We start from the raw sequence: 13,712 nt of genomic DNA, 5'->3' as shown, positions 1-13,712 counted from the left end.
CCCTTCAGAGTCTCAACCTTTTCCCTTCCAATGTTGTTGGTTCCAATGTGGACAATGACCTCTTGCTGGCCCCTCTCCCCCGTGAGAACATTCTGCACCCTCTCTGAGACATCCTTGATCCTGGCACTAGGGAAACAACACACCATTCTGCTTTTTCTCTGCTGGCCACAGAAACGTCTGTATGAGAGAGTGGTCTTCTGGGACTTCAGTAGCTTTATCGTTATGAGGGATGTGAGTAAAATGGAGGATTGGAGAAGCTCATTTATTCTCCGTGGAACAAAGAATGTTAAAGGGAAACCTTTTAGAGGAATTCACGGTTTGGACGGGTTTTGATGAAAGAAAATGGAGAGAAGCTGCTTCCTTTGACAAGAGAGTTGGTAATGAGATGTCATGGATTTAAAGACAACTTAACAGACCTTTTTTTAAAGTTTTTTAATTCCAAAGGTTGTTCAGAGTAATGGAATCAGTTTCCACAAGTATTTTCATAAAGTATTTTAAAATGCAGCTGAAGAGAACATATGTGCAAAGTGATGGGAAAGCTGAGGTGTGGGATTAAATTGAATAACTCTTTCAAAGGCATCAGAGACTGGATGTCTTCCTTTCATGCTCAAGATTCTCGAAGAGAAAAGGCATGGATAGTGTTTCAGATGTATAGCCTCTGATCTAATTCAGCTGGAAGAAAGGTTTGTATCCAAATTGTAACTAGCCTGACCGTGGAGACAGCCAGGGTGAGTGCAGACTTGTGGAAAGAGCAAAGGCCTAGGGACTGTGAAAGGAGCAAGAGTTGAGCTGGAGTACAAGGAAGGAAAGTAGCACTCACCCCTGGCCACCCTTCACTCACTTAATTTTGACCTCACTGCCCTGGGTAGTTACCCATTTGTGAGCATATCCTGTATCTGCAGATTTTAGTTTGGGAAACTCTGGATTAAGGGGTGATTTAAATTGTTTTGAATGACTGAAGGATTTGATTGGGTAGATAGAAATAAATGATTTCCTTTGTTTGGAGGAACATTCAGAACAAGAGGTTATAACCTTAAGATTAAAACCAGGCTGATTTGGGGTTATGTCAGGTTGTGCTTCCTCACAGAAAGTCTGGTGGAAATCAAAACTCTGTCCCTCAAAAAAGCTGTTGTGACTGCAAGGGCAACTGAAAAATTCAAAATGGAGATGGTTAGTTTTGTTGGGTAGAGAACTTGTTTCAAATCAGGCTATGATCTAATTGAATGATGGAACCAAGTAGTTGGACCGTTCCGTATCACCTGTCAAAATTCCAATTTGACCACAAGTCCATCAGGAAGTGGTCAGCATGTAGTGTCCTTGAGACCCTTCGGGAAGAGGAGAGGGCAGATCCTGTCGAGCGGTTCTCTGAGCAGACTGTCAAAGCCATTTGGCAGAATGCCTCATCGGCAGAACTTTCCAACAAGCACCAAGACATGGCTTGGCTGGTGGTGAGAAGGGCTCTGCCTGTGAGATCCTTTATGCACGCCCGGACTCTCTGCCACACCGCACGATGCTCTCGAAGCGGCTGCGGGGGGAACGAGACTGTCACACACCTCCTTCTGGAATGTGCCTACGCAAAGGAAATCTGGAGAGGAATGCAGTGATGTTTGTCGAGGTTCATCCCGAGCAGCGCCGTGACGCGGGACTCCATGCTGTACAGTCTGTTCCCCGGGACGCACACCAAGACGCACATCAACTGTGCCTGGAAGATCATCAACTCGCTCAAAAACACTCTTGGTCTGTCTGAAACCCGTTGACCTTCTGGTTAAAGGAGCTGACCCCGACTGAGTGTTGCGGACTGGCACATTCCAAGGTCCAGGGCTACATGTTGAGGGACCCGCTGAAGCTTGGGGCAGCTGCCGCCAAGGCGTGCTGGGGAAAGACCACCATTAATGTCTGCCTGCCAAAGAAGAACAGCGGGTCCACTCAGTAAGTGGGCTCCGCTGAAGCCTCAGCTAAATATATGGATGGTAAATGTACAGACTTGTATATACGAATGATTAATTCCGATTTCTGTATGTAAAGAAATGCAAGGTGCGCCTATGAATGGCACCATCAATTGTACAGATCATCAAAATATTTTATGAATAAAGTATATTTTTGACATTAAAAAAAGATGGAAATTGAAAGGATGCGTGACTTCCTCCTGCTCCTAAAGCTGTTAATGAACCGAAAATGTGTGTTTTAAAATACTTGGTCGGTGAATTCATGCAACATTTATTTGTCTCCACTAGTTTGTGAAGTTGGGCTACAAACCGTGGTTTCATGTGCCTATCCACTTCATTTACATGGCAGGTAATTTATTTTTTAATCTCTCATTGTTTGATTTGGTTTCAAGTTATTTTACTTTTTGTATGTTGTTTGTGTATTTGATATATTTCCACATTAAATTTTATTTTAACCATTGCTTCTCATTCAACCCCTTCTCCTCCATCCCAGAGACTGGATAACTTGTCGATCTGACTATTTCCACACCAACATTCAATGCTGTTAGTGGATAGCAGGATACCCATTATAAATCTCTTCAAATGAAACAGTTTGATAAAAGTTGACAAGTCTGGCCCCTTTGAGAGGGTAAATAAGAGTCAACATATTGGTATGGGACTGGAGTCACATATAGGCTATATTTTCTGTCCATCAACTTTGAATCCCATTGTCACAGGTCAGTATTTATATTGCTGTTTTATTTGCAGCTATAATAATGGAACACCTTCATATGGCTCTGAGACCGATTATAGAAATCTCTCCATTGCTCACAAGGAATGAGGTAAAGATTGACCGTTATTTTGAAATCTTCAGGTTTGAAAACTTTTGTTGTTTTATTGGGGCATGAGGGGACAGGTTCACTGAGGAAACAATGGAAGTAACTCTGCTAAATCTTTATAAATCATTCAGCTGGTGTCTAATTAGGTTAGATGAGCTTCAGATTGGTTTCACAGGTCAGCACAAACATCAAGGGCCGATGGGCCTGTACTGCGCTGTATTGTTCTATGTTCTAATTCTCAGTACCACATTTGAGGAAAAATGTCAAGTGTTAGCACAAATGCAAAGGAGCTAATCTCAAATTAAACAGGAATGAAGACTTTAGTTCTGCAGAGAGACTGATTGAAAGCTTGAGAGGTTGTTCTCCTTATAACAAAGCAAGTTAAGGAGGTTTTGATAGAGTAAATAGTAGGCCCTGGTTTCAGTTTCTAGAGAGATAGTGACCAGAGGGCAAAAGACCCAGAGCATGTTTAGGAGTATTATTTTATACTGTATTGATATGTTCTGGAATACACTGCTTGCAAGAGCACTGGAAATAAAGTGATTTTTTAAAAGGGAATTGGCTACATGCATGATATGGAAAAAATTGCAGAGCTGAGGGAAGAGTCCGGGCCAAATGAGAAAATGCTGGAAAATCTCAGCAGGTCTGGCAGCATCTGTGAGGAGAGAAAAGCTTTGACAAAGGGTTAATTAGACTCGAAATGTCAGCTCTTTTCTCTCCTTACAGATGCTGCCAGACCTGCTGATTTTCCAGCATTTTCTCTTTTGGTTTCAGATTCCAGCATCTGCAGTAATTTGCTTTTATTTAGGAAGAGTCCGGGCTCTCTGTCTAATCAAGGAGCTTTAAAGAACCAAAATGAGTTGAATGGCCGCCAGTTGTGTTGTATAGTTTCTGTGATTGGTGAAGTAATATGCCTGTTACAGATCTGAATTTTTCTTTCTCAGGTTCGAAGCATTGCAGTCACACATACCTTCAAGATAGACAAAGCAAGAAAGCAACTTGGATATTGTCCCAAGAAATACAATTTTGCTGACTTTGTTGAGTATTACATAAAAACAAGGCCCAAACAAGACAGTGCCCTCTCTCTCTTCTTGAAAGTCTTATTCATCCTGAGCATTCTTTTCCTCCTAATCTGTCTTTCCTCCAAGCCCCAAGCCCAGGGACCATCACTAATGCAATTTTCCAAGGTAAACCCACATTAATGCTTCTGTCTTTCCACGAAAGTTGGTTAATATTGATGCTCTTTCACACACTTTCTACAATGCTTTTCAATAATTAACTGTGTTCCCAAACCCTGCAAGAAATTGTAACTTGAAGTGCTTCAGAAGTTTTACTTTTTCAGAAGTAAAAGTGCTATACAAATGTAAGCTGTAGTATGTTTTGATGGTTCTAGTCAACCATTTTAATCTTGGCTTTGAGTTACACACTAAAAGTTTGAACATCCCTAATTCTCTTGCTGTTTCCCAACACACAGCTTTTGAAATTATGAAATTAATTTTGCAATATGTTGATGCTTCTGTTTATCATTAGTCCTGCAATTGTTATCAAGATTTTTTTTGATGGTGTAAAACTTCCTTTGTGTACACTCACAATATTTAATAAATATTTAGATGTACACCTCCAATGCCAAGGCATACAAAGCTATTGGTCAAGTGCTGGAGAATGGGTTTAGAATAATATGGTGGTTGTTTTTGACTGGCACAGACTCGATGGGTTGAAGGGCCTCTTTTATTCTGTGCAGTAGACCCCTATAACTATGACTATCCAAAGTGGGATCTGCAGGATAGCTGTAAACCCTTTTAGTGACATGTTTTAACAAAATCTTGTAGGAACAGCAGAGCAGGTAAAGGCCTTTCAGCTCCTCAAACTGCCCAGTCAGTCAAATAGATTCTGGCTGATCTATATCTCAGACCCACCTGGTCTACACACTTGCACATCACTTCCTAGCCTTATCCAACACAAATCAATTAATGCCTAACATTCACAGCTTTTTGAGGGGAAAGAGAAAGTTCTACATTATCACTAACATTTGTTGAGAATCAAGCTGCTTCCTGACTTACCTCCTACATGGTCCAGCAGCAACTTGAAGAATTATACCCTCTTGTTCTGGATTCATTTTCCAGTGAAAATAAATCCTTTTTATCTACCCTAATGAATCTTTTTTATAACTTTAAATACCTGAATCAGATATCCCGTCAACCTTCTACACTCAAGGTCTAACAGCCTTAGCTCCACAGCCCTGTATTCAGACCCCCAAGCCTGGCATTGATATTTTCATCAAAGGAGAGAGCATTTAAAAGTACAGCTGTCTTCACTCAGAAACAGTTTTCATTTTAGGAGATTATGAAATGTGATGCACAGGAGTCACAAATTTGAAAAAAGGTCTAAACCTTCTTTAGCGAGGTCAAGTACATTTTTGACTTTTATAACCCCAATGGAGTTCCTAAACCAAGTGAAAGAGGTGGATCTGCCTGTGCATACAAAGAAGCAACAATCTGTTAAACTGTCAATCCAGCAAATTACTCAAATCCTATGCTCTTTAAATTTGAAAAAAAAAGCCTGAAATTGAAGTTAAGAAGTGTTTCCAATTTCACTAGATGTTTATTGACATAATCATGGGGAGTTTTCATTATAGTGCTTGACTGTCTCAACAATCTATCATTATCATGGTGCGGTGGGCATGGGATGCCATAAACTCATAGTTCGATTAAGACCTTTGAGTCGTGAGAAAACAATTAACAACATTGGTTGAGGAACAGGGTGGCATGGTGGCTCAGTGGTTAGCACTGCTGCCTCACAGCAACAGGGTCCCAGGTTCAATTCCAGCCTTAGGTGACTGCCTGTGTGAAGTTTGCACATTCTCCCCGTGTCTGCGTGGGTTTCCTTCGGGTGCTCCGGTTTCCTCCCACAATCCAAAGATGTGCGGATTAGGTGAATTGACAATGCTAAATTGCCCGTAATGTTAGGTGCATTAGTTAGAGGGAAATGGGGCCGGGTGGGTTACTCTTCAGAGGATTGGTGTGGACTGGTTGGGCCGAAGGGCCTGTTTCCACACTGTAGCTAATCTAAGCTAAATTATTAATACAAGTGTCTGTTTTCATGAAGGATGGTGGGAATTAAATGCATTAAATTTAATTTTATCCATTAAAGTTATTTTAATTTTGTGAAGTTTGTAATAGATAATTGAAACTTTATTTCTTTTCAGTGTAGTTCCTGCCGTATGTCTGTGACCAATATTGTGTGAGTTAGCATGGAGAGGGTAATGGGTGTGGGGGATGGTGGATAATGGCTTGGCACTAATTTAGTATAAGATCAAAAAGGGGCACAGGATTGAATGGGGGTCATGGCCAACTATAAGCTGGCACAATGGGGAGGTGTCAGCCTCATGGTATTATTACTAGACTGTTAATCCAGAGACCAGGTAAAATTCTGAGCCTTCGGGTTCGAATCCCACAACAGTCGATGATGGAATTTGAATTCAATATAAGTCTGGAATAAAGAGTTTAAAGATGACCATGAATCCATTGCCAATTGTTAGAATTACCCATCTGGTTCACTAATGCCCTTTAGTGAAGGGCATTCTTACCTGGTCTGGCCTACATGCGAGTCCAGAACCACAGCAACGTGGTTGATTCTTAACTGGGAAATTGGGACCGGCAATAAATGCTGGCCTAGCCTGTGATGCTCACATCACATGAATGAATAAAACAAAACTAATATAGCATAGAGCTGCAAGGAGCCATGGGAATGAATGGGGCAGTCATTGGTTGGCATGGAGGATATGAGAGTCAGGGATTGGCATGCAGGTATGAGGGGCCATGGAGGTAAGGACATGAGGTGACATTTTTTGGTATAGATGGGGCATTGGATTTTGTGAGAGTATGTGATGAATGAAGGCTACAGAACTTTAATGTTTTTATTACAACTGAGAAACGGCCCTGGAGACTGAGGCAGGCCTTTTAGCACCCAGCAGTGCCAATGGCCATCTCAGTGCAGTTTTCACAAGTGACAGGTCTAAACCCAACTAACAACATCTCCCATCCACCCCCATGCCTCCAAAATAAAAATACAATTGTCCAGGAAAGTCTCCTTAGGCTGGGTTGAGAAATCAGGGATTTACATGTCTGAAGATATGTTCTAAATCAGATAACTCTCTTTGAATTCTCTTACTGAACTTGATATGTAGTAGATCTCAGAAAGCAGCAGGACATTTTTGGGTAGCTACACCACTCCCTAAGAGGTAGGTAGTATGTAGTTATGCTTCTAGTAATCCTTCGGTTTAGGTTCATTCAAGACATGGGTCCCAACTGTCCCACAGAGTACAGGAATTCAAATTATGATGATTGAATGAATCCATCTGATTTGTTGATGTCTTTTAAACAAGGAAATTTACTATCCTTACCTATTGGTCTTACATGTGAAGAGAAATCAGAGATAATGTTTCGAATTAGTTCTGAGGAAGGGTCATTGGACCCGAACCATTAACTCTGATTTCTGTCCACAGATGCTGCCTGACCTACTGAGTTTTTCCAGCAATTTCTGTTTTTGTTTCTGATTTACAGCATCCACAGTTCTTTCAGCCTTATATGTGAATTTGAAATAACCTAGCAAGTCAGTTTCTTGTATTCAGGAATTTTGAGAGAAATTGGAATGGGTAATAAATGGTGCCAGCAACACCCATATCCCATGAATCAATTAATAATACTGCCTGGCTATTGAAACTGCTCAATTCTCATTTCCATTCCCTCTTGCCAAGCAGATATGAATTACAGCAAGTTTACAGAGACTAAATCATTGCTATGAAATGGATCAAGACAAAACAAGCTTTAAGTATGTTAAATGTGACATTGTGTATACTCAGAATCACCACCACAAAGAGGATATTGCATACATTTTATCAGAATTTGGCCAATTGTACACTTCCCCGCTTAGTGAGTGTTAAATATAATCCTGGTCAAACCTTGTTGATTTTCTATTGAAAACAAACAGCCCTCAAGCTACAACTTGCCCTGATTTCTACCATTTAACCTCATTGCTCTTGCCAGTTGTAAGCTTCAATTGATTGCTGTGTGAAATCAGTATTTGCCCAAAACACTGATCATTTCACAAGCTTCGGTATTTCTCATGATTCAGTTCTCTGTACAAAGTGTGTGAAGCAGAAGTTGTGATAACACTTCCCAATGCAATGCTTCTCACTTGGTGAGTGGTAATCAGTAACAACAGATCCAAACTGGAGTTTTTCAAAGAAAATATGCATTGTATGTAAAATGTATTTATTTGGAAAGTGGGTTTTACTGGGATAAGGTTGAATTTAGTCCAGGAAAATAATGGGAGAGGATTGCTGATAATTGGACACATTGGATGAAGGAATGGCAAACGTTGGACATATTCTCTGACAGAGAGAAGAGCAATTACTCAGAATGTGAAATTAATTGAATGAATACAAAAGGCGCAGTAACAACACCTGTTCATGGTGTAAATCTACTCAAGTTAACATGATCAATCATACATATTGATACTAGTGTTCCGTTGTAAAAGTATTTCCTGAGTTAACCAGTCTGCAGCAATTTATGCTCCTGAAACTAATCAGCTTTACAATGCCATTATTTTAAGTAAAAAAACGCAGAATATTTTTAGTTGTTCTGACAGCATGTATCGCCATGAAAGGAATGGAGGATGTATCCGTGTGTTACTGTAAATTGTGAATAAACTCTTAACATTTTTCATCTATTGATACAGATTTATAAGATGTTGGTTGTATAAGGCACTAGTGCTTGTTTGCTAAAACTCAACTTTGTCCAAAATTAAAAGTAGAAAAATTCTGTATTTAGAAATTTTAATTTAGTTATTCTTAAATCAGAGTAATAGGAAGAGTTCGTTCATTAAGATTGGTTCTCAATTATATCATGACTGAATCTAAAGCTTTCCCCAACTTCTCTCCATAAACCTTGGTACACTCTTGCTTAACAAATCTATCAGTCTCAGTTTTGAAATTTTTAGTTCACCCTTGTCTTAAAAGCTTTTTGATGGAGAGTTCCAGATTTCCATGACCCTTTATATGGAGAGTTTCTTCCTGATATTATCACTGAACAGCCTGCTTCTAATTATGAGATTATACCTCTTAGTTCTGGACTTCCTCCACCTTATGAAATGTGTATCTGTGTCTAACCTACCTACTCTTTTAATCTTCATAAACACTTCTAGATCATTCCTTTATTCTCTTCCTTGCTTGTACTGTAAAGATAATTTGAGCTCCTTCAATGATCAAATGTGTATTCACTTTTAGAATGTAGCATACAGTCCAGAAAGAGACAGGATAGACTTCGCCGGCCCTTTGTACCAGTTGGAGTTTTTCAAATATTCTTGATGTACCTGACAGAGTTTTTTAAAAAAATGCTGCTCCTAATCAAATGCGTTTGCAGAGAAACCTTTCCAGCAACAGAGAATGTCCCATTGACACAGGATCCAGAACATAGTCAGGCAATGACTCAGCAATCTAGTTGAACATAAACTTAAAAGTCGTGTGTTTCTAGCTGATGGGGGGAGAAATGTTTCTTACACACCAAAAAAAAGGATAAAGACTCAAAGGAAGAAAATTGCATGGCAATAGGAAAATGGTGGATATAGTGGATAGCACTTTCAAAAGGCTAACATGATTATGCTGGGCCAAATGGCCTCATTATCGTGTATTTCCTATCTGCAGCCTGGAATTTGTAAGAGAATCCAACTGAAAACTCTGTTTGTTTAACAACGTTAGGCACTTTGGCCTTAAGTGGGTAATACAATACAGGTCTTGCGGCTTGCTCACTGACTGTACATTGCACACTTTGCACAGTAATTTTTATATTTGATGACGAGTGTTAAATATTATCTCCAAAGAATGAAAGAAAACTTCTTATTCCCTAGGACACAAACGAATTCAATGATCTCTTTCCCAATTCATGCTGAGAATCTAAGACCCCGATCCCCAGCTTACTAAACATCAAACTACACACTGATTGGATGGGTATCTGAATAGGAAGGGTTCAGAAGGGATACGGGCCAATATGGATTGGATTAATTTAGGATGTCTGGTTGGCGTGGACGAATTGAACCGAAGGGTCTGTTTCTGAGCTGTATATCTCTATGATTCTATCATTCTATGTTTAAATAGCCACACTGGATATTTGTTCAGATTGACATACCCAGTTCAGTACTGAAGGAATTCCGCAATAGGGATTGGAACATCAGTACCAAGGTTGTGCTGTGCTGTTGGAAGGTCAGCACTGAGGAAGTGCTGCACTGCTGGAGGACCAATAATGTGAGAGTGTTGTATTGTTGGGAAGTCAGCATTGTGGGGATGTTGCACTGTCAGTTAGTACCATGAAATAGAACCGGCACTAATAGAGTGTCAGTGCTAAGGGAGCGCTGTACAGTTGGATGATCAGTATTGAGGGAGTACTGCATAGTTGGAGGGGACATACCAAGGAACCATCACACTGTGAAAGGCTCAGTACTAGGGGAGACTGGAATGTTGGGTGACAGCAATGGGAGAGTCCTACACTCTCAGAGGTGCTGCCTTTTGGATGAAATATTAAACTGATTTCCTGTTTGCATTCTTGAATAGACATCAAAGATCCCACTGGTGAGTTCTTCCAAATGTCCTGGATATTTATCCTTCACCTGTCAAAAGTAATTAATTCGTAGTAAAGTGTTTTGGGAGGTCATGAGGTTGTACAAGATGGTATTTAAAATGCAAGTTTTTCCAGTCAACTTGATGGTACCTGTAGTGATTGGAACCACGTGGGCCTCGTTGACTATGAGGTTCTTGATTGGAGTTGTTAAATATAACAAGTGATTACAATCTCCTCAGTTGAGGATTGACTCCAAGCTGGCTGGCCACAGCCAGTGTACTGTACACTAGCAAATAAAGGCTGACCTGGTGCCGGGATACCGGCCTCAGTGCTGTCATTTCAGTTCCCCAGATATACAGGAAACAATGGACAGGTTGAACATGAATGTAATGGATGGAGCTCCTCACTGCAACATTACAGTGTTTGGCTGCGGTGCCCTCTACTGGAATCAAAGAAGGTTAGTCTGTGCATGAATTTAAAGGGAATGTACATGGCATCGATCCAGGCAAAAGAAAAAGAGCCAAAGGTGAAAGAAAGGCCTATCAAAAAGTCAAACTTTTACATATAAATCAATATTTCTCGAATCACTGCTGACATCTCATGAAATCTGCCTTCTTCTGCATCTCCTGATTTCCCATATAATCCTGTACTTCTGTACTTGAGTACTTATGATAATAAACCTAATTCTAATGCTAATCAGTATACTCCTGATTTCTTGCTTTCAGTTTGAAATTTGCCTCTTTATTAATTTGAACCCACATATGCAATTTAATTGGAAGCAATGTTTTGGAACATTCCCTTGAGCATCTTGAACACTTCTGTAAAATCATCTGCCTCCAGGCCAGATTTAAACACTGCAGTTTCTAAATCCTTAGAATCAGATTATAAAAAAAAGATAAGTTACAGCTTGAAGTGATTCATTCCATTACGTAATTCATTCCATTACGTCCCATGCTGGCTGAAAAAGAATTATCCAGCTTTAACCACACCTTTCAGATGGTCAGAGGAGACTGGAAGGGACAACGTTCCCAGAAGTAAATGGAAGGTCCAAGAAATCTTAGCCCATGTACAAATCATTACCTCAATAACCAGACCAAGTGGTTAATCATCAAGGTTTTGACAAGTAGTTGATTTGAAGGTTTAGGATTGTAAGATAAATAGATATAGAAGGCAAACTGAGTTATGAAACTTGATTGGAAGTTTAATTGTGTTAAATGTATTTTCTTACTTTTATTGTAACTGAATGTTTAAGACTGAATTTAATTATTATGGTTTTATGAAGTAAATATACTTATTTACACAGGGAACCTTGTGGTTTCATTCTTTCATTAAAAACTTGTTTTCTTTTTATTCTTCAGCAAGATACTGAAACGAGGTCTCTGAGATTGTAACATGGGTTTTGCTGCATTATTTGACTTTGCATCTCAGAACTATAACTGGGTGTAACGTTCAAACTGGTCCAACCAGAATCTTGGACTAATTGAGCAACATGGTATGTTGCCTCCTGGGTGACAAGGTAAAAGGTCAAGGATGTCAAAGAATGGCTGATAGGGATTCTGAAACAGAGGATCAACAGCTAGAGGTTGTGATCTATGTTGAGACCAATGATGTGGGAAGAAAGAGAAGTGAGGTCCTGCAGCCAGACTTTAGGGAATTAGATAGAAAATTGAAAAGCAGGACTTCAAAGGTAGTAATCTCTGAATTATTCCCAGTTCCATAGTGAATATAGGAATAAAGAGATAGAGCAGATAATGTCTAGCTGAAGAGATAATGGAGGAGGGAGAGCTTTGGATTCCTGAGACTTTGGGGCCATTTCTGAGTGGGGCCGGGCGGGGGGAACCAGTACAAATTGGACAGTTTACATCTGAATACGAATGGGACCAACTCCCTCATGGGGAGGTTTGTTAATGCTATCCCTAAATAAAAGCAAAATACTGTAGATGTTGGAAAACTGAAATAAGAAGAGTTCTAGAGAAAGTCAGTAGGTCTGGCAGCACCTAAGGAGAGAGAAACAGTACTAATGTTTCTTTTCTTCAGAACCTCTCCCTCCACAGACACTGCCAGATGAGTTTATCCAGTACTTTTGTTTTTTCCAGGTTTGGTAATGCTGTGAGGGCAGATTTAAACTAGATTGGCAAATGGACAAGATCTTGAAAAATGGTTCAGACGGAAGAGAAGCGAAGATAGAATTAGAATTTAAAATGTGAATAAATGAGACTGGTAAATGAGAGGAAACAGACTACATAAGAAAGAATTGAGTTTAGAAAGGCTAATGGAATATATTTTAATGCATGGAGCCTGAGGAATAAGATAAATGAGCTGGTATAGGGTTTTCAGATGAGATAGTTGTGGTAAGTAGGTAAGTGCTGCATTTTGCTTGTTCTATTCTTTAGACCCAGATTTTTTTTTAAAAAAAGGTTACTTTTAGAGGGATGGCAGTGAAGGCAGTGCAATGTTCCTCTTGCAACATGTTTGAGGTGACGGATGCCATGGATGTCCCTGCTGATTACACTTGCAGGAAGTGCACCCATCTCCAGCTCCTCCAAGACCGTGTTAGGGAACTGGAGCTGGAGTTGGATGAACTTAGGATCATTTGGGAGGCAGAGGGGGTCATAGATCGGAGCTTTAGGGAAGTAGTAACTCCAAAGATTGCAGACAGATGGGTGACAGTGAGGGAGACAGGGAGGAAGCAGCCAGTGCAGGGACCCCCTGCGGCCGTTCCCCTCAAGAACAAGTATTCCGTTTTGGATACTTGTGAGGGGGACGACTTACCAGGGGTAAGTAATGGGGCTCAGGCCTCTGGCACGGAGCCTGTCCCCGTTGCTCAGAAGGGAAGGGTGGAGAAGAGCAGAGCAATAGTAATTGGGGACTCGATAGTTCGGGGCACAGATAGGCGGTTTTGTGGGGGCGAGAGAGACTCACGTTTGGTATGTAGCCTCCCAGGTGCAAAGGTATGTGATGTCTCTGATCGTGTTTTCCGGGTCCTTAAGGGGGAGAGGGAGCAGCCCGAAGTCGTGGTCCACATTGGCACCAATGACATAGGTAGGAGGAGGGCTGAGGATGTTGGCAGGCTTTCAGGGAGCTAGGTTAGAAGCTCAGAGTTAGAACAAACAGAGTTGTTGTCTCTGGTTTGTTACCCGTGCCATGTGATAGAGAGTCGAGGAATAGGGAGAGAGAACAGCTAAATGCGTGGCTACAGGGATAGTGCAGGAGGGAGGGATTCTGGTATTTGGATAACTGGGGTTCTTTCTGGGGAAGGTGGGACCTCTATAAACAGGATGGTCTGCACCTGAACCTGAGGGGCAGTATCCTTGGTGGTGGGAGGTTTGCTAGTG

General features: G+C 40.7%; 1 protein-coding gene across 1 annotated transcript in view; it reads left to right on the top strand.

Moving 5' to 3' along the window:
- Window positions 1-11,768, top strand: part of sdr42e2 (short chain dehydrogenase/reductase family 42E, member 2) — a 38,195-nt gene extending 26,427 nt beyond the window's left edge. Inside the window, exons 9-12 of the mRNA XM_043711066.1 lie at window positions 2,235-2,295; window positions 2,694-2,767; window positions 3,709-3,951; window positions 11,736-11,768. Coding sequence (XP_043567001.1) covers window positions 2,235-2,295; window positions 2,694-2,767; window positions 3,709-3,951; window positions 11,736-11,768 — 411 coding nt within the window. The remainder of the gene's footprint in view (window positions 1-2,234; window positions 2,296-2,693; window positions 2,768-3,708; window positions 3,952-11,735) is intronic.
- Window positions 11,769-13,712: the final 1,944 nt, after the last annotated feature.

The sequence above is a fragment of the Chiloscyllium plagiosum genome, chromosome 21 (genome assembly GCF_004010195.1).
Source record: "Chiloscyllium plagiosum isolate BGI_BamShark_2017 chromosome 21, ASM401019v2, whole genome shotgun sequence".
Taxonomy (NCBI): Eukaryota; Metazoa; Chordata; class Chondrichthyes; order Orectolobiformes; family Hemiscylliidae; genus Chiloscyllium; species Chiloscyllium plagiosum.
The sequence above is the reverse complement of the archived record's forward strand: the minus strand, read 5'-3'. Positions and strand labels throughout refer to the sequence as shown.